Here is a 24268-nt window from a genome sequence, read left to right on the forward strand (position 1 = left end):
CAAGGACTCAAGATTTCACACTTTCATCGCTCACGGCCCACGGCCCACGGGATTGGAGAATAAGATCTGGGTCCACATGTCATATACCCAACGGGTGACGGATATGGATAGCCTATATCCATACCCGCGAAATTATTACCCGCAGATATTATATAGTAACCATACCCGTACCCGCGGATACGAAAACCCACCATATCCGTACCCGACGGGTAAATAACCACGGTTTTTTACCCATAACCGTACCCACTTCCATCCGTAGGCACACCACCCGCCCATCCTGAAAGTGAAAACGGTGGTGGGAGCTCAGCGCGCTGGCGTCGCGCGAAAGTGAAAACGCCCACATGCTGCCAGTGATCCTGGCCAAAGCCGCCTCAGCCAATGGCCTCGCACTATCATCCATGACGTGGATCACCACCACTAGCAGCACCATCCGCACCGTCCATATCCATCCAACGGACAGCGTCCCTTCCCCGCCGGCGCCTCCCAAAAATATTCGCATCCCGCGCTTCCACAACCATCCGTGAGTCACGACCAGTACAAATATTCCACCTGGAATGCTCGATCCACACACGCGAATCCTCAAATCTGCCCTTGCCGCCGCCACCGCCCGATCCAGGTCTGCAGACTGCTCCCTCCTCCTCTCCGCTCCGAATGGCCCGCACGAAGCAGACGGCGCGCAAGTCGACCGGCGGCAAGGCGCCGCGGAAGCAGCTGGCCACCAAGGCGGCGCGCAAGTCGGCCCCGGCCACGGGCGGCGTGAAGAAGCCGCACCGCTTCCGCCCCGGCACCGTCGCGCTCCGCGAGATCCGCAAGTACCAGAAGAGCACGGAGCTGCTCATCCGCAAGCTCCCCTTCCAGCGCCTCGTCCGCGAGATCGCGCAGGACTTCAAGACGGACCTGCGGTTCCAGTCCTCGGCCGTGGCGGCGCTGCAGGAGGCCGCGGAGGCGTACCTGGTGGGGCTCTTCGAGGACACCAACCTCTGCGCCATCCACGCCAAGAGGGTCACCATCATGCCCAAGGACATCCAGCTCGCCCGCCGCATCAGGGGCGAGAGGGCTTGAGCTGTCGCGCTGCTGCTGTTCGTCGTTGTAACGTCTGAAGTAGATGATGGTGGGTGCTTTCTATGCCGTGCCTATTTGGCTATTTCGGACGTGTTGTCCTCACTGAATGGAAAATGGAATGCGATTGCTCGTCTGAAATTAACGAATGACTTTTTACCTGGCCAAGTTCCTTGGAGGAACCATAACATGCCAACATAATTAAATCTAAGAGACCTTATGGAATAAAAAGAAGCAAGAGGAGCTAGCTCGATCGAGCTGAGCCAAACTGGCTCGATTACCAAGTTTCGATGGTTGTGAGAGTACGTGAATTGCCAAAAATCCCATATAAATAGGACTATTTACCAATTTATATGGGCAAGACATTGTACATTTTTGTATAAATATAAATCAATGCCACGATTCCAACCTATAGGACTTACTATATGCCCCATTTGTTTTCTTTTATTTTGAGGAATTGGTATCTTACTAATGGAATGTGTTATTTTTTTAGAATGTGACATTCTACCACTTTTCAAAGTTATCATATAAACTTATCTCAAATTCATGAGGTGAGAGATGAAAATTGATTTTATAGATTTACATGCTATTTTTCCGATGTTCAACTTATAGTACACTCTTCTACTTGCGCCGCTATAATAAAAACATATTATATAACTATCTTTTTCATATAATTTAGGATAATATAGAAATATATTACATATATAAATATATAAACTTAATTAGTTTTGTCTAAATTATAATTATTAAAATGGAATTCAATTCCAATGAAACAAAGGGGGCCTAAATGATGTTTCTGTCTTTTGTCCCGTGAAATGTTGTGTACGTCTCTCATCCCTACGTTTCCGTACAGTTGAGGCTCGTTTAGAGATGCCATTAGATAAATACTCACTGAGTATCACTATTTCATACTCATATCTATGATAAAAAATAACCTGTCGGGTCACTCATATCCACTAGTGGGTATGTATTTACCATCATACCCATACCTATGTGGGTATAAGTTATCCATCGGGTCATCCGTCCTCATAAAAATTAAACATATATTAAAATAATACATTATACAAACATCAAGTATATCCATCTAAATACCATTACAAAATTCTATCATCATTCAATTATCGATTCAACATCACCATAGATATTTGAATAAAATAGCAGTACTAGGATATTGCCATATAACACATTACATATTACATTACATGGTCATTAAATAGTTGCGAAGCCTTCCATAATATTATTGCCCAAAAGGTTGTTAAATAGTCAAAAGAAGATGGATGACTGAAGCCCAAGTTCATGTTTTTTGGCCAACGGGTATGGGTGAGGGTGAAATGTTATAATACACGTTTACGCATTGGGTGAATGTTTTTGCCCAATAAGAGACTAATAGTAGAACATTTAGCCTATATACATAACCTAATGGAGTAAATATCCACTGTATATTAGGTCACAGGTACCCATTGCCACCTCTAAGCCTGTTTGAAGCTCCGTCCAAATGTTTCCTCTCCGAGTGGGTTTCGTCAATGTGTTAATTCCGTACTTCATGTGTGATCACGAAGCTGTCATTTCTCTCTTGACATGACGAAATACACAACTAGAACAAACTTATACTGCATCTAGTTGTCGGGGACCATAATTAGGGGTACCCTCAAGACGCCTAATTCTCAGCTGGTAACCCCCATCAGCATAAAGCTGCAGAGGCCTGATGGGTGCGATTAAGTCAGGGATCAGTCCATACGAGCGACTCGATCACGCCTCGCCCGAGCCTAGCCTCGGGCAAGGGCAGCCGACCCCGAGGGGTTTCCGTCTCGCCCGAGGCCTTGCCTTCGCTAAGAAGCAACCCTGACTAAATCACCGCGCCGACCGACCGAGTCGCAGGAGCATTTAACGCAAAGGTAGCCTGACACCTTTATCCTGACGCGCGCCCCCCGGTAGAGCCGAAGTGACCGCCGTCACTTCGCCGCTCCACTGACCGGTCTGACAGAAGGACAGCGCCGCCTGCACCACTCCGACTGCAGTGCCACTTGACAGAGTGAGACTGACAGGCAGTCAGGCCTTGCCAAAGGCGCCATAGGAAACTCCGCTCCGCCCGACCCAGGGCTCGGACTCGGGCTAAGCCCCGGAAGACGGCGAACTCCGCTCCGCCCGACCCAGGGCTCGGACTCAGGCTAGGCCCCGGAAGACGGCGAACTCCGCTCCGCCCGACCCAGGGCTCGGACTCGGGCTAGGCCCCGGAAGACGGCGAACTCCTTTCCGCCCGACCCAGGGCTCGGACTCGGGCTAGGCCCCGGAAGACGGCGAACTCCGCTCCGCCCGACCCAGGGCTCGGACTCGGGCTAGGCCCCGGAAGACGGCGAACTCCACTCCGCCCGACCCAGGGCTCGGACTCGGGCTAAGCCCCGGAAGACGGCGAACTCCGCTCCGCCCGACCCAGGGCTCGGACTCAGGCTAAGCCGCGGAAGACGGCGAACTCTGCTCCGCCCGACCCAGGGCTCGGACTCGGGCTAGGCCCCGGAAGACGGCGAACTCCGCTCCACCCGACCCAGGGCTCGGACTCGGGCTAGGCCCCGGAAGACGGCGAACTCCGCTCCGCCCGACCCTAGGGCTCAGACACCGCCCTGGCCTTTGCCGACGACCTCCGCCTCGCCCGACCCAGGGGCTCGGACTCGGCCTCGGCCATGGAAGACAGACTCGACCTCGGCTTCGGAGGAGCCTCCACGTCGCCCGACCTAGGGCACAGGCCCGCCACGTCAACAGGAAGCGCCATCATCACCCTACCCCGAGCCGACTCGGGCCGCAGAGAACAAGACCGGTGTCCCATCTGGCTAGCTCCGCCAGATAGGCAATGATGGCGCCCCGCTAGCCCTGTGACGACGGCGGCTCTCAGCTCCCTTACGGAAGCAGGGGGACGTCAGCAAGGACCCAACCGCTCCGACAGCTGTCCCTCCGCCAGGCTCCGTTGCTCCTCCGACAGCCACGACATCACACCAGCAGGGTGCCAAGATCTCTCCGGCTGCCACATTGGCATGTACTTAGGGCGCTAGCTCTCCCCCGCTAGACACGTAGCACTCTGCTACACCCCCATTGTACACCTGGATCCTCTCCTTACGCCTATAAAAGGAAGGACCAGGGCCTTCTTAGAGAAGGTTGGCCGCGCGGGGACGAGGACGGGACATGCGCTCTCTTGGGGCCGCTCGCTTCCCTCACCCACGTGGACGCTTGTAACCCCCTACTGCAAGCGCACCCGACCTGGGCGCGGGGCGAACACGAAGGCCGCGAGATTTCCACCTCTCTCACGCCCGTCTCCGGCCACCTCGCTTCCCCCCTTCGCGCTCGCCCACGCGCTCGACCCATCTGGGCTGGGGCACGCGGCACACTCACTCATCGGCTTAGGGACCCCACCGGTCTCGAGACGCCGACAGTTGGCGCGCCAGGTAGGGGCCTGCTGCGTGTTGACGAGCAGCTTCCCGTCAAGCTCCAGATGGGCAGTCTCCAACAACCTCTCCAACCCGGGACGGTGCTCCGTTTCGGGAGTCTTGAGTTCATGTCCCTCGACGGCAGCTACGACATGATACTCCTTCCACCGCCGCGCGACAACGACAATGGTGGCCGACAACCCGCTCGCCGGCGGCGGAATCGACGACATCTTCCCCGCGTGGTGGAAGAACAACATTCGAGCTCGCCCCGTCCTCTCCCCCGCCAACGGAGGAGGAGGCGGGGCAACCAAGGCCAAGCGGGAGGTCGCGCTTCGTCGGCTGTCGAGCGAATCGACGTCCCCAGCGCCCCAACGGGGGGCGCGTCGGGCGTCGACCTCGCGTTTGAGACGAAGGCGAGCGCCGTCCCCCCGCGACACGCCAATCCCGAGCAGGTGGACGACGCCAGCGCGCTCGTGAAGGGCCTGCAGGACGTCGCCCTCGTACCTAAGACGACGGCGCAATCAGTCCCCGACGTGACTATGTCGCTCCTCGTCGACCAAAAGGTATTGACTGATTCCCATCCTACGTCATTTCGACTCGGCCTCAACCCGCCTAGCGACCTCGCTTTGGCGGGCGCTCTCGTTGAGGCGAGTGCAACCCCTCTGGGGTTTCGTATGCGGTCGCCTTGGGACCGATTGACGGACGTCTCGACCTACGGGCCCTCTGGGTCCGAGGAAGATGACGATCCCAGCATCTGTTGGGATTTCTCTGGATTTGGCAACCCCAGTGCCATGCGGGACTTTATGACCGCATGTGACTACTGCCTCTCTGACTGTTCCGACGGTGGCCGCAGCCTTGACGACGAGGACTGCGGCCCAAGCCGCGAATGTTTCCACGTCGAGCTAGGGGATCCCTCCGAAGGCAACCATCTCGGCATGCCGGAGGACGGTGATCTCCCTAGGCCGGTGCCTCGCGCCGACATCCCGCGGGAGCTAGCTGTGGTCCCCGTTCCGGCGGGGGGTCACGACCCACAGCTCGAGCAAGTCCGCGGGGCGCAGGCCAGGCTCGACGAGGGAGCAGGAGCGCTCGAGTCGATCCGCCGGGACGTCGGGCAGGTATGGGCGGGCCAACCCCCGGCCGGAGAAATACGTCACCTGCCCCAGGGTTTCCAGCACCGCGTCGCCAACGACGTCAGGGTCAGGCCGCCACCCGCATCCAGCGGGGTCGGTCAGAACCTGGCAGCCGCAGCGATGCTCCTCCGCGCGATGCCGGAGCCATCAACCACCGAGGGTCGGCGAATCCAGGGAGAGCTCAAGAATCTCCTGGAAGGCGCTGCGGCCCGACGGGCCGAGAGCTCTGCCTCTCGAAGGCAGGGATACCCCTCGGAACCTCATGCCGCGACTTCCCGATTCGTGCGGGAAGTCTCGGTCTACACCGGGCGCACGCGCAACACCGCGCCTGCGGCCCCGGGCCACCTCGGCAACGAGCACCATCGTCGCGATCGTCGGGCCCACCTCGACGAAAGGGTGCGCCGAGGCTACCACCCCAGGCGTGGGGGACGCTACGACAACGGGGAGGATCGGAGTCCCTCGCCCGAACCACCCGGTCCGCAGGCCTTCAGTCGGGCCATCCGACGGGCGCCGTTCCCAGCCCGGTTCCGACCCCCGACTACTATCACAAAGTACTCGGGGGAAACGAGACCGGAACTGTGGCTCGCAGACTACCGCCTGGCCTGCCAACTAGGTGGAACGGATGACGACAACCTCATCATCCGCAACCTCCCCCTGTTCCTCTCCGACACTGCTCGCGCCTGGTTGGAGCACCTGCCTCCGGGGTAGATCTCCAACTGGGATGATTTGGTCCAGGCCTTCGCCGGCAATTTCCAGGGCACGTACGTGCGCCCCGGGAATTCCTGGGACCTCCGAAGCTGCCGGCAACAGCCGGGAGAGTCTCTTCGAGACTACATCCGGCGATTCTCGAAGCAGCGCACCGAGCTGCCCAACATCACCGACTCGGATGTCATCGGCGCGTTCCTTGCCGGCACCACCTGCCGCGACCTGGTGAGTAAGTTGGGTCGCAAGACCCCCACCAGGGCGAGCGAGCTGATGGACATCGCCACCAAGTTCGCCTCTGGCCAGGAGGCGGTCGAGGCTATCTTCCGAAAGGACAAGCAGCCCCAGGGCCGCCCATCGGAAGAGGCTCCCGAGGCGTCTACTCCGCGCGACGCCAAGAAGAAAGGCAAGAAGAAGTCGCAAGCGAAATGCGACGCCGCCGACGCGGACCTTGTCGCCGCCGCCGAGTACAAGAACCCTCGGAAGCCCCCCGGAGGTACTAACCTCTTCGACAAGATGCTCAAGGAGCCGTGCCCCTACCATCAGGAGCCCATCAAGCACACCCTCGAGGAGTGCGTCATGCTTCGGCGCCACTTCCACAAGGCCGGGCCACCCGCAGAGGGTGGCAGGGCCCGCGACGACGACAAAAAGGAAGATCACCAAGAAGGAGAGTTCCCCGAGGTCCGCGACTGCTTCATGTTCTACGGAGGGCATGCGGCGAATGCCTCGGCTCGGCATCGCAAGCAAGAGCGACGAGAGGTCTGCTCGGTGAAAGTGACGGTGCCAGTCTACCTAGACTGGTCCGACAAGCCCATCACCTTCGACCAAGCTGACCACCCCGACCACGTGCCGAGCCCGGGGAAATACCCGCTCGTCGTCGACCCCATCGTCGGCGACGTCAGGCTCACCAAGGTCCTGATGGATGGGGGCAGCTGCCTCAACATCATCTACGCCGAGACCCTCAGGCTCCTGCGCGTCGATCTGTCCTCCGTCCGAGCAGGCGCTGCGCCCTTCCACGGGATCATTCCTGGGAAGCGCGTCCAGCCCCTCGGACGGCTCGACCTTCCCGTCTGCTTCGGAACGCCCTCCAACTTCCGAAGGGAGATTTTGACGTACGAGGTGGTCGGGTTCCGAGGAACCTACCACGCGGTATTGGGGAGGCCATGCTACGCGAAGTTCATGGCCGTCCCCAACTACACCTACCTGAAGCTCAAGATGCCGGGCCCCAACGGGGTCATCACCATCGGCCCCACGTACAAACACGCGTTCGAATGCGACGTGGAGTGCGTGGAGTACGCCGAGGCCCTCGCCGAGTCCGAGGCCCTCATCACCGACCTGGAGAACCTCTCCAAAGAGGTGCCAGACGTGAAGCGACATGCCGACAACTTCGAGCCAGCGGAGACGGTTAAGGCCGTCCCTCTCGACCCCAGTGGCGACACCTCCAAGCAGATCCGGATCGGTTCCGGGCTCGACCCCAAATAGGAAGCAGTGCTCGTCGACTTTCTCCGCGCAAACGCCGATGTCTTTGTGTGGAGTCCCTCGGACATGCCCGGCATACCGAGGGATGTCGCCGAGCACTCGCTGGATATTCGGGCCGGAGCCCGACCCGTCAGGCAGCCTCTGCGCCGATTCGACGAGGAGAAGCGCAGAGTGATAGGCGAGGAGATCCACAAGCTAATGGCAGCAGGGTTCATCAAAGAGGTATTCCATCCCGAATGGCTTGCCAACCCTGTGCTTGTGAGAAAGAAAGGGGGGAAATGGCGGATGTGTGTAGACTACACTGGTCTCAACAAAGCATGTCCGAAGGTTCCCTACCCTCTACCTCGCATCGATCAAATCGTGGATTCCACTGCTGGGTGCGAAACCCTGTCCTTCCTCGATGCCTACTCAGGGTATCACCAAATCCGGATGAAAGAGTCTGACCAGCTCGCGACTTCTTTCATCACGCCCTTCGGCATGTACTGCTATGTCACCATGCCGTTCGGTTTGAGGAATGCGGGCGCGACGTACCAGCGGTGCATGAACCATGTGTTCGGCGAACACATCGGTCGCACAGTCGAGGCCTACGTCGATGACATCGTAGTCAAGACAAGGAAGGCTTCCAACCTCCTCTCCGATCTTGAAGTGACATTCCGATGTCTCAAAGCGAAAGGCGTCAAGCTCAATCCCGAGAAGTGTGTCTTCGGGGTGCCCCGGGGCATGCTCTTGGGGTTCATCGTCTCCGAGCGAGGCATCGAAGCCAACCCGGAGAAGATCGCAGCTATCACCAGCATGGGGCCCATCAAGGACTTAAAAGGCGTACAGAGGGTCATGGGATGTCTCGCGGCCCTGAGCCGCTTCATCTCACGCCTCGGCGAAAGAGGTCTGCCTCTGTACCGCCTGTTAAGGAAGGCCGAGTGTTTCGCTTGGACCCCTGAGGCCGAGGAAGCTCTCGGGAACCTGAAGGCGCTCCTTACAAAGGCGCCTATCTTGGTACCCCCAGCTGATGGAGAAGCCCCCTTGGTCTACGTCGCCGCGACCACTCAGGTGGTTAGCGCCGCGATTGTGGTCGAGAGGCAAGAAGAGGGGCATGCATTGCCCGTTCAGAGGCCAGTTTACTTCGTTAGCGAGGTACTGTCCGAAACCAAGATCCGCTACCCACAAGTTCAGAAGCTGCTGTATGCAGTGATCCTGACGAGGCGAAAGTTGCGACATTACTTCGAGTCTCATCCGGTAACTGTGGTGTCATCCTTCCCCCTGGGGGAGATCATCCAGTGCCGAGAGGCCTCGGGCAGGATCACAAAGTGGGCGGTGGAAATCATGGGCGAGACAATCTCGTTCGCCCCTCGGAAGGCCATCAAGTCCCAGGTATTGGCGGACTTCGTAGCCGAATGGGTCGACACCCAGCTGCCGACGGCTCCGATCCAACCGGAGCTCTGGACCATGTTTTTCGACGGGTCGCTGATGAAGACGGGAGCCGGCGCGGGCCTGCTCTTCATCTCGCCCCTCGGGGAACACCTACGCTACGTGCTACGCCTCCATTTCCCGGCGTCCAACAATGTGGCTGAGTACGAGGCTCCGGTCAACGGGTTGCGGATCGCCATCGAGCTAGGGGTCAGACGCCTCGACGCCCGCGGTGACTCGCAGCTCGTCATCGACCAAGTCATGAAGAACTCCCACTGCCGCGACCCGAAGATGGAGGCCTACTGCGATGAGGTTCGGCGCCTGGAAGACAAGTTCAACGGGCTCGAGCTTAACCACATCGCTCGGCGCTACAACGAGACTGCGGACGAGCTGGCAAAAATAGCCTCGGGGCGAACGACGGTTCCCCCGGACGTCTTCTCCCAGGATCTGCATCAACCCTCCGTCAAGATCAACGACACGCCCGAGCCCGAGGCACCCTCGGACCAGCCTGAGGTACCCTCGGCCCAGCCCGAGGCGTCCTCGGTTCAGCCCGAGGTACCCTCGGCCCCCGAGGGCGAGGCGCTGCGCATCGAGGAGGAGCGGAGCGGGGCCACGCCTGATCGAGATTGGCAGACCCCGTACCTGCAATATCTCCGCCAAGGAGAGCTACCCCTCGACCAAGCCGAGGTTCGGCGGGTAGCGCGACGCGCCAAGTCGTTCGTCTTGCTGGGCGATGGGAAGGAGCTCTACCACCGCAGCCCCTCGGGCATCCTCCAGCGATGCATCTCCATCGCCGAAGGTCAGAAACTCCTGCAAGAAATACACTCGGGGGCTTGCGGCCATCATGCAGCGCCTCGAGCCCTCGTCGGGAATGCTTTCCGGCAAGGCTTCTACTAGCCGACGGCGGTGGCTGACGCCACTAGGATTATCCGCACCTGCGAAGGGTGCCAATTCTATGCGAAGCAGACCCACCTGCCCGCTCAGGCTCTGCGGACGATACCCATCACCTGGCCCTTTGCTGTGTGGGGTCTGGACCTCGTCGGTCCCTTGCAGAAGGCGCCCGGGGGCTACACGCACCTGCTGGTCGCCATCGACAAATTCTCCAAGTGGATCGAGGTCCGACCCCTGAACAGCATCAGGTCCGAGAAGGCGGTGGCATTCTTCACCAACATCATCCATCGCTTCGGGGTCCCAAACTCCATCATCACCGACAACGACACCCAGTTGTTGGAACTTGCTCTCTGCTGCAAGTGGGCCAACGGGGGTGAACAATGGCGACAACAGGGTTACGTGCACGGGGGCAATAGCTCTGTTGATCTAGCCTCTCACGGGCACTGTGCGGGGGTATTTATAGGTGTCCGAGTGCCCAGCGTCTTGTCTTAAGGACGCATGTGCCCTCAGACGCCTAGATTATCCCCGGAATATTCCCATAAAGCAGGGTTACAAGCTGTAATTACAAGTATGCCTTTACAAGTCAGGCCCGTAACACAGAGGCGGCCACGCGGGGCCCGTTACAATGGGCCAGATCACACGTGGGCCTTGGGGCTGAATGAGGCCGCGCCGTGTGAGGACGTCGCCGCAGGTCTTCGTCAAAGTGTCGAGTCCTGCGAAGGGTGTCCCTGCCCGCTTTGCCTCCGTCGGACCAGCGGCTGCAGCGAAGGCCTGGAGCGAAGGGTGGCGTCTTTGCCTTCGCCCCAACATTTGCCCTCCGAGGGACCAGTTCGACAAAGTCACCTGGTGCCGAAGACGTCGCTAGATGGCGGAGACGCTGCCCTCGCTCGAAGTGGTTCCGCGGGGGTTTTTGATGTGACCGTTGATGGACGGCGTACTGTTGGATTGCGGGTTTCCCGAAGCGTCGCGGCCTGTCGGGTTGTGGGTTTCCCGAGGAGCCGCGCCCTGCCTATAAAAGGGGGGCGGGGGCGGCGCTGTTTGAATTCTGCTTTCCGCGCTCCGTAAAACCCTAGCCGCCCGCCGCCTTGCTGCTCCTTTTCCTCCGCTGCTCCCTTTGCTCGCCGTCGTTCTGGCTCGAGTGAAGCAAACCGCCCGCCGCCGCCGACGGTACGTAGCCATGCCATCCTCTTCTTCTTCCGCCACCGCCACGCCGCCGGCCGCCGCCTCGTCTGAGGAGACGTTGAGTGACGCGATGGTGGAAGAGTTGCGCGCCGGCGACTCTGTTGAATTCGGTGTGTCACGGATGACGTCAGGCCGTATTGAAGATATGCAGCGGTTGGGCTACTTTGGCGACGGAGTCGCCCGGGCCCCGGGGACGGAGGAAGTCCCCGAGCCGGAGGGCGAGTTGGTTGTTTTCGAGGCGTTCTTCGCCGCCGGACTCCGTCTGCCTGCGCACCGGTTTGTCAGCGAAGTCCTGCGCAGATTCAGTGTTCAAATACATCAGCTTACGCCGAACGCCATAGTGGCGCTGGCGAAGTACGTCTGGGCGACGACTTCGTACGGCGGGCAGCCGTCGGTTGAGGTTTTCGCGAAGAATTATTGCTTGCATTGGCAGAAAAGGGTGGTTGAGGGCGGAGTTGCGCAGTTCGGGTCGTGCACTTTCACGCCGGAGACCGGCAAGACCACGATGCCAGTAGTGGAGTTGGTCCCGTGCGCCCGCAACAAGTGGGGCAGTTGGAATGAGTTTTGGTTTTATGTTTCTGAGGCAACTGTCGAAGGCCATCAAGGGCTTCCCGTGTCCGTAATGTGCTCTCACTATTACTCTGCGTATCCGCCTTTCGAAGTGGCAGAAGAGGATACAGACGAAGAGGCCCTACGGTACGCCGCCGGTCAGAGCAGCGGGCGTGATTTGGTTGAAGAGTTTGCGGCGTACGGGGTCTGGCCCTTGGCGCACGGCTGGGCGCTGGGCGAAGTATGCCCTCGCCAGATGCCCTTTCACGGAGGAAGGGATGTGCGAAGTCCTGCCTTCGCACTGAGTTTGCGGAACCGTGACCCGGCCGCCTTCGTGCGTGATGCAGAAGACTTGGCGGTGCGACTCGTGGGGCGCTACGTGCCGAAGACGGAAGGCCAGCGCAGTTTCGATATCCGAGGGTCAAACGATCGCTTGAACAGGGTCTTTGAATTAAATCAACTGCCGTACGACGGCTACCCTGGTCAGGACGAAGCAGACCGCCGCGGGAAGAAACCGGCGGTGGAGGCCGGAGGCGACCCTGCGCTGGCGGCCGCCACCTCTTCGAAAAAGAGAAAATTAGGTACTGCGATGGGAGGGCTTGGGGTGTCTGATAGTTTCGCTAGAGAGTTAATGAGGACGTGTGCGGCCCCGGGGGAGAGGATGTCTTCGCCCGAGCTCCGGGAGTCTTCGGCTCGGATGCTGAGGGTTACCGGGGGTTGCTGGCCTAAAAACATTCCTATCCCCTGGGATGAAGAGGACTGTTTTACATCTCGTATGGCTCGTCGGTGGAAAGTTTTTCCTTATGGGCGAAATATCGGTCATGTTGTGTGGGCAGTGATGGACAAGGATCGCCAAGCGGCGGCGCGGAAACGCCAGGCGACCGTGAGGGTTCCTGAAGCCCGGCCGAAAAGGCAGCGGGGAGCATCGAAGGCTGAGGCCTCCGGCGGAGGCAAGCCGCCATTGCCGGCGAAGGCGGGTGCCTCCGCGCCTGGCAAGGCGTCGGAGGCGACGGTGGGCGCTGGAGGCCCCAAGCTGTCGAAGGCGGTGCCGTCCGCCAGCGGAGTGGCGGAGGCTGCGAAGGCGGCCCGATCGCTACCGCCGCCCGGTAAACGCGTTGCCGACTTCGGCACCGAGATTGATGTGGAGGATTATCTCGGGGGTGAGTCTATATGTATACACTTTTTTTTTTTTTTTAATCTGTTGATGCGTTGCAGGATTGGACGAGGGCCCGCTCGCTCTAGTTGTGCCTGGCGCGGCGGTTGCGACGGCTGCGCCAGCGCCGAAGGCGGGGGTAGAGACCCTTGGCGCTGGAGGCGAGGTGACTGCCCTCGCGTTGGTCAGAGACGAGGCGGACGCGGCGACCCGCCGGCTGAAAGGAGTAATGGAGGCGCTGAGTCAGGTCTGCCGAGCTTTTTTTTTTTTTTTTTTTTTTTGGAACACGGGCCTTATGTGTGTTCTGCAGGTGGCTGACTTCACCAGCCGTACTGCGTCGGGGGCCCTTACGGCGACGTTGTCTGCCGAGGTCGAGAGACTTCGGACGCAACACGCGGACGCTGTCCGTGAGAAGTCGGCCTCCGACAGCAAGTGCCGCAAGCTGGCGGAGAAGGTGGCCGCCCTTGAGAAGGAGAAGGCAGACCTCCGGCGCCAGCTGATGGAGGAGAGAAGGGAGGCCAACGAAGCCATCGCCAAGGAGCAGTCTGCGCAGGCGGAGGCCAGGCTGGCGCGGGCGGAGGGCAATGTCGCCAAGGAGCTCGCCGGGGAGCTGCAGCGGCGGCTTGCTGCCCTCGAGAGCCGCGCGGAGGGGGCCGAGGCCGCGGCGCGAGCGGAGGCCGAACGGACGCGCACGCAGCTCATGACTTCATATCGCGAGCTGGGTGCGCGGACGAGCGACTTCGAGGTGCCGGAGCGAGAGGCCGGACTTCGCTGTCTGGAGTGGGTGCAGGAGGAACTGCAGGAGCTCCCCACTGTTTTGGCGGGGTTGATGTCGTTCACCTCCCTGGTCACCTGCGAGGCAGCGATGAACGCGCTCTCTCGCGAAGGCTGCCGGCACTTTGAGGCCCTCGACCAGGTGGATGAAGATTTTGGGCGAGATATCTTTGAGGTCGAGGACCCCGTGGTGAAGGAGTCCGGCGGGGCCCTCTTTGACCGGATGTGGGGTTCATATGGTCGAGAGGTGGTCCGGGCGCGGGCCGAGGCTGCAAGGGCTCAGGTAACGTTGTCGTTTTACTCGGTGCTTGCTGGATGCGGTTTGTGCGTGTGTTTGCTGAATTTTTTGTACGTTTTGTCTTAGGCGGAGCGCGGTGAGCGGGTGGACGATTTTGGGGCGCTGAACAGCGCGCCGCCTGAGCCGGAGACCACCCCTGCGGAGGCCGCCACTGGAGTCGCCCCGGTGACCGCGGAAGATGCACCAGGCGCCCTTGTACCTGTTGCGGCCGGCGAAGGCCTACTCCCAAGGGTGGCCGAAGGCGTGTCTGATGCCCCCGCAGCTGCCGTGCCGGGCGCTGAAGATCCAGCGGAGACAACGGCGGAGGCGGCGGCGGAGGCTCCCGCAGCGGCAGGGCCTTCGCAGGTGGCGTAGGTGGTGTTTAGGGTTGAGGGATTTTTGGATGATGTACTGAATTTTGGTTGCTGCGCAGGTTCAAGATTTTGGGCCTGCGCACGCAACCGCTACTACTGGTTTTTTGGCGACTTCGACCGCGGAAGGTGGAAATGAATGTGGTGGGTCTGTTTCTGAGTTTTTTGATTTTACTGACTCTGGGAGCTCGGTTGAATGGACCGAGGAGTCGTCGGAGGAGGACTTGGACTATTTTGCGGCCCTGGACGAGGCTGCGGCGGAGGCTGCGCTACATGCTGCGGACGCGCCAGGCGTGCCCGGTCCTAGCACCGGGCACCGACGACGAAGGGCGGTTGCGAAGCGTAGGATTAGTGCGGAGGAAGGGGCTCGTCTTCGCGTTAGTAGGGTTGGTCGGCGGGAGCTGCTGTCTTTGCCGGCCGTCTCGGGTGTGGGGGAAGGGGAGCTGCGAAGCCTTTTTGCTGGTGAGGAGCTTAGGATAATGTTATTTAACTATAGAGAGATGGGGATCATTCCTAAGGTTGAGCCGATGTAGGGCGTGGTGCCCTCGCTTGTGTATGTGCAAGGGTTTGTAAAATGGAGTGGGGTGCCCTCGCGTGCTTGTGCCTGCGAGGGCGCTGTGTACTTTAACTGGCGTGATTGATTGTGCTGTGCCAGTGTGATTATAATTGGTCTTGCTGTCGCTTCTGCTTTTGTCATACTGGGTCGGCTGCGCCCTTGGGCGGTTTTTGCGGGTCGGCTGCGCCTTTTAGGCGACTTCTGCGCGAAAAGCCTTCGCGATAGACTTTGATTTTTGCGCACTTGTGGAGCTAAGGCCGGCTGCACCCTTGGGCGACTTCTGCGCGGTTAGTCTTCGCGATAGACTTTGATTTTTGCGCACTTGTGGAGCTAAGGCCGGCTGCACCCTTGGGCGACTTCTGCGCGGTTAGTCTTCGCGATAGACTTTGATTTTTGCGCACTCGTTGTGCTAAGTCCGGCTGCACCCTTAGGCGACTTCTGCGCGGATAGTCTTCGCGATAGACTTTGATTTTTGCGCACTTGTTGTGCTAAGTCCGGCTGCACCCTTAGGCGACTTCTGCGCGGATAGTCTTCGCGATAGACTTTGATTTTTGCGCACTTGTTGTGCTAAGGCCGGCTGCACCCTTGGGCGACTTCTGCGCGGATAGTCTTCGCGATAGACTTTGATTTTTGCGCACTCGTTGTGCTAAGTCCGGCTGCACCCTTAGGCGACTTCTGCGCGGATAGTCTTCGCGATAGACTTTGATTTTTGCGCACTTGTTGTGCTAAGTCCGGCTGCACCCTTAGGCGACTTCTGCGCGGATAGTCTTCGCGATAGACTTTGATTTTTGCGCACTTGTTGTGCTAAGTCCGGCTGCACCCTTAGGCGACTTCTGCGCGGATAGTCTTCGCGATAGACTTTGATTTTTGCGCACTTGTTGTGCTAAGTCCGGCTGCACCCTTAGGCGACTTCTGCGCGGATAGTCTTCGCGATAGACTTTGATTTTTGCGCACTTGTTGTGCTAAGTCCGGCTGCACCCTTAGGCGACTTCTGCGCGGATAGTCTTCGCGATAGACTTTGATTTTTGCGCACTTGTTGTGCTAAGTCCGGCTGCACCCTTAGGCGACTTCTGCGCGGATAGTCTTCGCGATAGACTTTGATTTTTGCGCACTTGTTGTGCTAAGTCCGGCTGCACCCTTAGGCGACTTCTGCGCGGATTGGTCGCACGCGAGGGTGGCTAGCGCTTAGCCTCGCGGTGACTTCGAATTGGTCGAATGCCGAAGACCGTTGTCGCGGTCTTTTTTCGACACATGCTTTTGCGGGGGATTTTTCTCACATATATTACATGGCTCCGCCTCGTTAAAAACCTCACCCCCCGGGAGGAAAAGAGTGCGGGCCGGTACAAGATTGTTTGCGGTGAATTACAAGGGCGAACTCAGCCCTAAGATTTAAACAAAAAATTTACGAAGGTTGTCAATGTTCCAGGAGTGCTCCAGGTCCTCGCCATCTGGCGTTGCGAGCCTGTAAGCGCTGGGTGAAGCTTTTGTCTTGACTATGAAGGGGCCCTCCCACTTGGGCTCCAGCTTGCCCTTCGACTCCGTCCGAGCTGTTCGGATGAGTACGAGGTCCCCCGCGCTGAACTCCTTTGGGATGACTGCGCGGTCGCGCCATGCTTTGGTCTGGGCTTGGTATTTGTTTAAGGCCTGCAGGGCGAAGACCCGGTCTCCGTCAATGAGATCTTTGGAGGTTGGCTCATCCACGTCAGGGGTGGCTGACGGAGCTGTGCGCGGAGACCCGTGTTTTATTTCTTGCGGGGTCATTGCCTCTGATCCGTATAGAAGGCGGAAAGGAGTGAACCCGGTCGCCCTGCACTCGGTTGTGTTCAGCGCCCAGACTGCCTCCGGTAGCAAGTCGGTCCATCTGCCCTTTTTCTCGTCGAGGAGCATCTTCTTGATGGCTGTGAAGATTTTCCCATTGGCACGCTCCACGACTCCGTTGGACTGCGGATGATAGACTGAAGCGAAGGCAAGCTTGGTGCCAATGGAAAAACAGAAATCCTTGAAATCTTGATTGTCAAACTGCTTGCCGTTGTCAACTGTTAGCTCGGACGGTACTCCGAAGCGGCAAACAATGTTCTGCCAAAAGAATTTTTGGGCAGTCTTTGATGTGATTGTGGACACAGCCCTCGCTTCAATCCACTTGGTGAAGTATTCGACGGCTACGAAGGCGAACTTGAGGTTCCCCTGAGCGGTGGGCAAGGGCCCGACGATGTCCAGGCCCCAGCGCTGAAGAGGCCATGTATGGGCGACCAGCTTTGTGTATTGCGAGGGGTTGCCTGACCGAGGAGAGAACTTCTGGCAGGCTTCGCAGGACCTTGCGACTCGATTTGCGGCGCAGATCATTGCAGGCCAGTAAAACCCTTGTCGGATCACCTTAGCAGCCAGGGCCCTTGGCCCCGCGTGCGAGCCGCAAGTTCCACTGTGGACCTCGCGCAAGATTTGGATGCCTTCGGTTTCGGTGACGCATTTAAGCATTGGCTGACTGACCCCCTTCTTGTATAATTGGCCCTCGATTAGCGCGAAGTCCCGGCTCCGATGCTCGAGGCGCTTCGCCTCACTGACGTCGGTTGGGTGATAGTATCCCTGAAGAAACAGGGTTATTGGGGCCCGCCAGTCCTCGGTCATGATTAGGTGGACTATACGGTGGCCTTCGCTATCATTTGTTATTTGGAGCCCTTCGGGGCTCCGGACGGCTGGCGTGCCGATGGTGTGAAAGAATACGTCGGAGGGCAGGGGCTCGCCCTTGGCGGCGGCCTTGGCTAATGCATCGGCCTCCTCATTCTTGGCCCTGTCCACATGCTGTAGGGTGAATCCCTTGAACTGCCTCTCGAGACTTCGGATAGCCGCGAGGTATTGCATGAGCGCGGGGTCTTTTGCTGCATAGTCTTTTTCGACCTGACCGGCGACTATCTTGGAGTCTGTTTTGATGATACAGGTGGTGACTCCGAGGGCCCTTAGCTTGCGGAGGCCGAGGATGACTGCTTCATACTCTGCTATGTTGTTTGTACATTTGTCGGATTCCAGAGCGAAGCTGAGGCGTGCTGCATATCTGTGTTTGACTCCGGCTGGTGAGGTGATGACTGCAGCGACGCCTGCCCCCGCATGACACCATGCACCGTCGCAATGGATAGTCCAGACCTTTTCTGTGGATGGGTCCGGCTGTGTTACTGGCCCAGTCCAGTCGACGACGAAGTCTGCCAGGACTTGCGATTTGATGGCTGTCCTGGGCTCGAAGCTGATATGGTAGCCGGAGAGCTCGGCTGCCCACTTGGCGATTCTCACTGATGCCTCCGGGTTCCTGAATAGTTCGCCGAGTCCCCTGTCCGAGGTGACTCGGACCTTGAATGCTTCAAAATAATGGCGCAGCTTGCGCGAGGACATAACAACTGCGTAAGCAACCTTCTCCAGCTCTGTCATGTTGCATTTGGATGGTGTCAGGACTTCGGAGACATAATAAACAGGGCACTGTCTGACTGCGCCTTCGACTGTCTGCTCCTGTACTAGTGCCGCGCTGACCGCGTGCGGCGAAGCCGCGACATAGAGCAATAGGGGGAGCGAGGAGTCTGGGCTTGTGAGGATGGCCAGCTCCGTCAGGTACTGTTTTAATGAGGCGAAGGCCGCTGCTTGCTCCGGTCCCCAAGCGAAGTCCTTCGCGCCGCGGAGGGTTTTGAGGAAGGGGAGACTTCGCTCGGCGGACCTGGAGATGAATCTATTGAGGGCGGCCATCCTGCCTGTCAGGCGCTGGACGTCCCTGGCGGACTGCGGAGGCGACATGTCGACGATGGCCTGGATCTTGGTTGGGTTGGCCTCGATGCCTCGGCGGGACACCAGGTAGCCCAATATCTTGCCCTGGCGGACACCGAAAACGCACTTTTCCGGGTTTAGGCGGAGTCGTGCATCTCGCATGCTCGCGAATGTTTCCGCCAGGTCGGCGAGGTGGTCCTCCTTATTTTTGCTGGCGACGACGATGTCGTCCACATATGTGAATACGTTTCTGCCGACCTGCCCTTCGAGCACCGTTTTGGTGAGTCTGGAGAAGGTGGACCCGGCATTCTTGAGACCCTCCGGCATTCTGACAAAGCAATAAGTGCCGAAGGGTGTTATAAAGCTGGTGCTGGCCTTGTCTTCCTCCTTCATGTATATCTGGTGGTAGCCGGAGAAGCAGTCGAGGAGGGACATGACCTCGCATCCGGCCGCGCTATCGACTATTTTGTCGATCCGTGGCAACGGGAAATTGTCCTTTGGGCAGGACTTATTGAGACTGGTGAAGTCTATGCACATGCGCCATTTTCCGCTTTTCTTCTGCACCATCACAACATTGGAGAGCCACGTGGGGTAAGCCACCGGCTCGATGAATTTAGCCTCCAGGAGGCGATGCACCTCCGCCTTGGCGGCTTCTGTCTTTTCATCTGACATCTTGCGAAGCTTCTGCTTTTTGGGTCGCACCGAAGGGTCAATCCCCAGGCTGTGTTCGATTATGGCTCGGCTGACTCCGACCAGATCGAGGGCAGACCAGGCGAAGACATCTTTATTCTTGGCCAGGCAGCAGAGAAGTTTCTCTTCTTCAAGTGACGTGAGGTCTTCGCTGATAGTTACAGTCTGCTTGGGCGTGGCCTGATCGAGGGGGACAGTCTTGGTCCCGTCTTGGCACTGCAACTGTGCCTTGTCGTGCTGCTTGTCGGTTGGGCTAGCCGGCGCGGGGACTTCGCGCTGGGTCGTGAGACAGTGTACATTTCTCTGACCGGGCACGAAGTCCCGCTCTATGTTGCGCGCCGTCTGCTGGTTGCCGTAGATTGTGATGGCGCCCAGCGGGCCTGGTATCTTCATACATAGGTACAACCCGTGGATGGCGGCTTCGAATTTGTTGATGGAGCCTCGGCCCATGATGGCGTTGTACGGATATACCATGTCGACAATGTCGAAGGTTATTTGCTCACTTCGGGCATTGGGTGCTACACCGAAGGAGAGGGGCAACTCTATCTTGCCAACTGGAAAGGTGCCCTTGCCGCCGAAACCATACAACGGGTTGTCCGAAGGCTTCAGCAAGCTGTGGCTTATGCCCATGCGGTCGAAGGCGTGGAGGAAGATGATGTCCGCCTGACTGCCGTTGTCGACGAGGACTTTGTGTAAGTCCCAACCTGCCACGCTGCAGTTGATGACCATTGCGTCGATGTGGGGGGCGCTGCGTAGGTCGACGTCCCGCGCGTCGAAGGTTAGCGGTATGTGGGACCACTTCGTCTGCACGACTGGGCCAGTGACGGCGACATGGTTGATGCTGCGGTAGTGGTCCCGCTTCTGCCGCTTGGTGTCGAAGTCGGTGCTTGACCCCCCTGTTATCATGTGAATGACTCCGCGATAAGGTTGATCGGCGAAGTCTTCTTGCTTTGGGGGATGGGGAATGTTTTGGTGTTGCTGGTGTGGTGGTGGGGGTGGAGGAGGTACGATTTGTACTTCCTGATGATGTTGGTAAGCGTGGTGCGGTGGATGCGGAGCGGGGGCGTGGACGTATGGTGGAGGGGGTGGCTGGTAGTTATGCGCGACAATTCTGGGATTGTCGGCCGGCTGCGCCCTCGCCATTCTATCTCTGGTGGCCTTCGTCTCGGGGCAGTCTTTGGTCTGGTGGGCGCAGTCTTCGCCGTGGAAAAGGCAATAGAACCGGCGCGGCGGCTGCTGCGCCCGCCCTCGACCCCTGCCGCGCGTTCCATTTCCGCGGCCTTGGGGGGGATATTCCTGGCGGCGAGGGGGGTCAGCAGCAGGCTGTTGGTTGACGATGTTGTGGACTTGCTGCTGACTGCGGCTGTCTCGACTGGAGTCTGGCTGCGAAGTCCTTGTCCACGTGCGGCTGGACTGCGGAGTCTGACTGTTGGGTTTCCGTTGCGACTCAACCTTGCGCTGGTGGAGCTCTTCGGATTTGGCATATTTTTCGAAGAGCTGATATAGCTCCTGCAAGCTCTTGGGTGGATCCCTGATACAATGGCTGTAGAGGACGCCGGCCCGAAGGCCATTGATGGCGTAGTGGATAGCGATCTGATCGTCGACAGAAGGCAGCTGTGACTTGAGTGTTAAGAACTTGCGGTAATACTCCCGCAGAGTCTCCTTTTCCAGCTGTTTGCAAAGCGAGAGCTCGGCCAAAGCGTCGGTGTCTGGACGGTACCCTTGGAAGTTGAGGAGGAACTTGTCCCTGAGACTTCGCCACGAATCAATGGACAGCGGGGGCAATCTGGTGAACCAGGTGAGTGCTGGGCCCTCTAGGGCGATGATGAAAGACTTTGCCATTGTGGCCTCGTCCCCTCCGGCTGATGCAACGGCGACTTGGTAACTCATGATGTATTGCGCCGGATCGGTGCTGCCGTTGTACTTGGGGTATGCCCCCGCTCGAAAGTTGGCTGGCCAAGGCGTCACTTGCAGGTGTGGCGCCAGGGGACTTCGCTCGTCGAGGTAGTTGATCCCTTGGAATGGCGCGCCGTGCTGGGGGGCGTAGTCATGCTGGGGGAAACGCGGGTTCTCCGGCTGCGCCCGGTGCTGCAGGGGTTGGCCGTGCTGTCGGCCGAGGTAGCCTTCGCGCATATCCTCCGGCTGAGCGCGTTGTTGGAGGGGTGGTTCTTGCTGCAAACCGAGGTGGCCTTCGCGCTGCATCAGCGCGATCTCGCGCTCGAGGTCTTGGGCTTTCTGCTCCTCGTCGCGTATCATTTGCCGCACTTTGGCTAATGCGGAAACACGTTGGCGCTTGGCCTCCAGTATCTCTTTCTGCCTCTGGAGATTGCGGTTCCTGAGGCGCAGGGCGCGCAGCTGCAGCTGTTCTTCTGTTGAGACGCCGAGGGCCTCACCATCCTCCGTGAGGTCGGCGCCTTCCAGTGGGGCGAAGACTGGGGGCGGCTGCGACTGTCCTTCGGTTCCGCAGGTGCGGAAGGTGTCGTCTTCGCCGGTGTGGGGAACATTGTCCTCAATGGGCTCTTGGTGGGTGGATTGGGTGAGGGCGAGGGCCTTGCCCTTTCTTGCGGCCAGCAGTGCTGCCTTCGCAGCCTCGTCAGCCTTGGGGTTAGCTCTCTTGGGTGCCATCGCGGGTGGTTTTGTCGTAGCACGAACGGTGGGCGCCAAATGTGGGAACTTGCTCTCTGCTGCAAGTGGGCCAACGGGGGTGAACAATGGCGACAACAGGGTTACGTGCACGGGGGCAATAGCTCTGTTGATCTAGCCTCTCACGGGCACTGTGCGGGGGTATTTATAGGTGTCCGAGTGCCCAGCGTCTTGTCTTAAGGACGCATGTGCCCTCAGACGCCTAGATTATCCCCGGAATATTCCCATAAAGCAGGGTTACAAGCTGTAATTACAAGTATGCCTTTACAAGTCAGGCCCGTAACACAGAGGCGGCCACGCGGGGCCCGTTACAATGGGCCAGATCACACGTGGGCCTTGGGGCTGAATGAGGCCGCGCCGTGTGAGGACGTCGCCGCAGGTCTTCGTCAAAGTGTCGAGTCCTGCGAAGGGTGTCCCTGCCCGCTTTGCCTCCGTCGGACCAGCGGCTGCAGCGAAGGCCTGGAGCGAAGGGTGGCGTCTTTGCCTTCGCCCCAACACCAGTTCACCGGTAGAAAATTCTTGGATTTTTGCGAGGATCACCACATCCGGGTGGACTGGGCCGCCGTGGCTCATCCCATGTCGAATGGGCAAGTAGAGCGTGCCAACGACATGATTCTACAAGGGCTCAAGCCTCGGATTTACAACGACCTCAACAAGTTCGGCAAGCGATGGATGAAGGAACTCCCCTCGGTGGTCTGGAGCCTGAGGACAACGCCGAGCCGAGCCACGGGTTTCACGCCGTTCTTCCTGGTCTACGGGGCCGAGGCCGTCTTGCCCACTGACCTGGAATACGGCTCCCCGAGGACGAGGGCCTACGACGACCAAAGGAACCAAGCTAGCCGAGAAGACTCGCTGGACCAGCTGGAAGAGGCTCGGGACAGGGCCTTACTACACTCGGCTCGGTATCAGCAATCCCTGCGATGCTACCACGCCCGAGGGGTCCGACCCCGGGACCTCCAGGTGGGCGACCTGGTACTTCGGCTGCGGCAAGACACCCGAGGGAGGCACAAGCTCACGCCCCCCTGGGAGGGGCCATTCGTCATTGCCAAAGTTCTGAAGCCCGGAACGTACAAGCTGGCCAACAGTCAAGGCGAGGTCTACGGCAACGCTTGGAACATCCAACAGCTACGTCGCTTCTACCCTTAAGATGTTTTCAAGTTGTTCATATACCTCGCACCCACGCAAAGTTTAGTCAACAAGGAAGGGTCGGCCTCGCCTCGGCAAAGCCCGACCCTCCCTCGGGGGCTAAAAGGGGGGAAACCCCCTCTGCGTCAAAATTTTCCTCGAAAAAAGATCTCTTTTACCAGAATATCTTTCGTGCTTTTTGACTACTTCGAAAAGTGGATCCTGGAAATGACGGAGTACGCGTAAGCGGCAAGGCCGACCGAGCCAAGGGACTCCCACGCCTCCGGGATACGGATACCTCACTCATCACCTTCCGCGAGAAGCAACTCTCGCTCGCACAAACATCCCTGTTACCGACAAAAAGTCCAGATACTCGAAACAAGAGGAAAAGAGACGCAGCTTTACAACGCAGCGAGGGTGTGTGTTCTGGCCTCTGGCGGCCGCACAAGGCACACGCTACAAAACAATCTGATCCTGCAGGCAAGGGTCTTCACGCTGGAAGGGAGCTGTAGCGGCCTCGGCATCGACGATACCTTCAGCGAGGTCCGACCCAGCCTCGGACGGCGATGTGGTCTAGGGACTTCCCCAGGAATCCGGCCCGAGCAGGCGGCTCGGCCGGTTACCCCAGGGGCCTCGGCCAACCATCTCCCAAGGGCGCCAGCCCGACCTGAGGCCTCGGCTGATCAACTCCGATGTCGGTCCCGCCGACGGACAACCCGGCTAGGCTCCGGCCAACCAGGTTTCATTCTCAAGCCGACTCCGCCTCTGTTCATACTGATATCGCTACCCCCGGCCTCGGCTCATCGAAGAGCGGCCGAGGGGTCCCTTTAACTAAGCTAGAGGAGCCTCGGACAGCAAGGCCGACCGAGCCGAGGGACTCCTACGCCTCCGGGATACGGATACCTCACTCGTCACCTTGACACGGGGCGACTCATGCTTGGTGAAGCGATTCAGGCAATCGACAGGCGAGTCTTAGTGCTCGAAAATGAGGAAAAAACACGGCTGTGTGCCGTAATTACATACATATTTAGGCCCCGAAAGCCGTAATGAACAAAAACGCTGGCATTCGGAGTGCCATTTCAAACGGAGCTCCGGCTCCGTCTCCACGGGTATGGACAACCTC

General features: G+C 58.8%; 1 protein-coding gene across 1 annotated transcript; it reads left to right on the forward strand.

Annotated features, from left to right (window-relative positions):
• Nucleotides 1-522: 522 nt before the first annotated feature.
• Nucleotides 523-1218, forward strand: LOC103641644 (histone H3.2). The gene has a single exon (XM_020545869.1). The coding sequence runs from the start codon at nucleotides 652-654 to the stop codon at nucleotides 1060-1062; it is 411 nt and encodes a 136-aa protein (XP_020401458.1). The 5' UTR covers nucleotides 523-651; the 3' UTR covers nucleotides 1063-1218.
• The last annotated feature ends 23050 nt before the right edge of the window (nucleotides 1219-24268 follow it).

Source organism: Zea mays, chromosome 10 (genome assembly GCF_902167145.1).
Source record: "Zea mays cultivar B73 chromosome 10, Zm-B73-REFERENCE-NAM-5.0, whole genome shotgun sequence".
Classification (NCBI taxonomy): Eukaryota; Viridiplantae; Streptophyta; class Magnoliopsida; order Poales; family Poaceae; genus Zea; species Zea mays.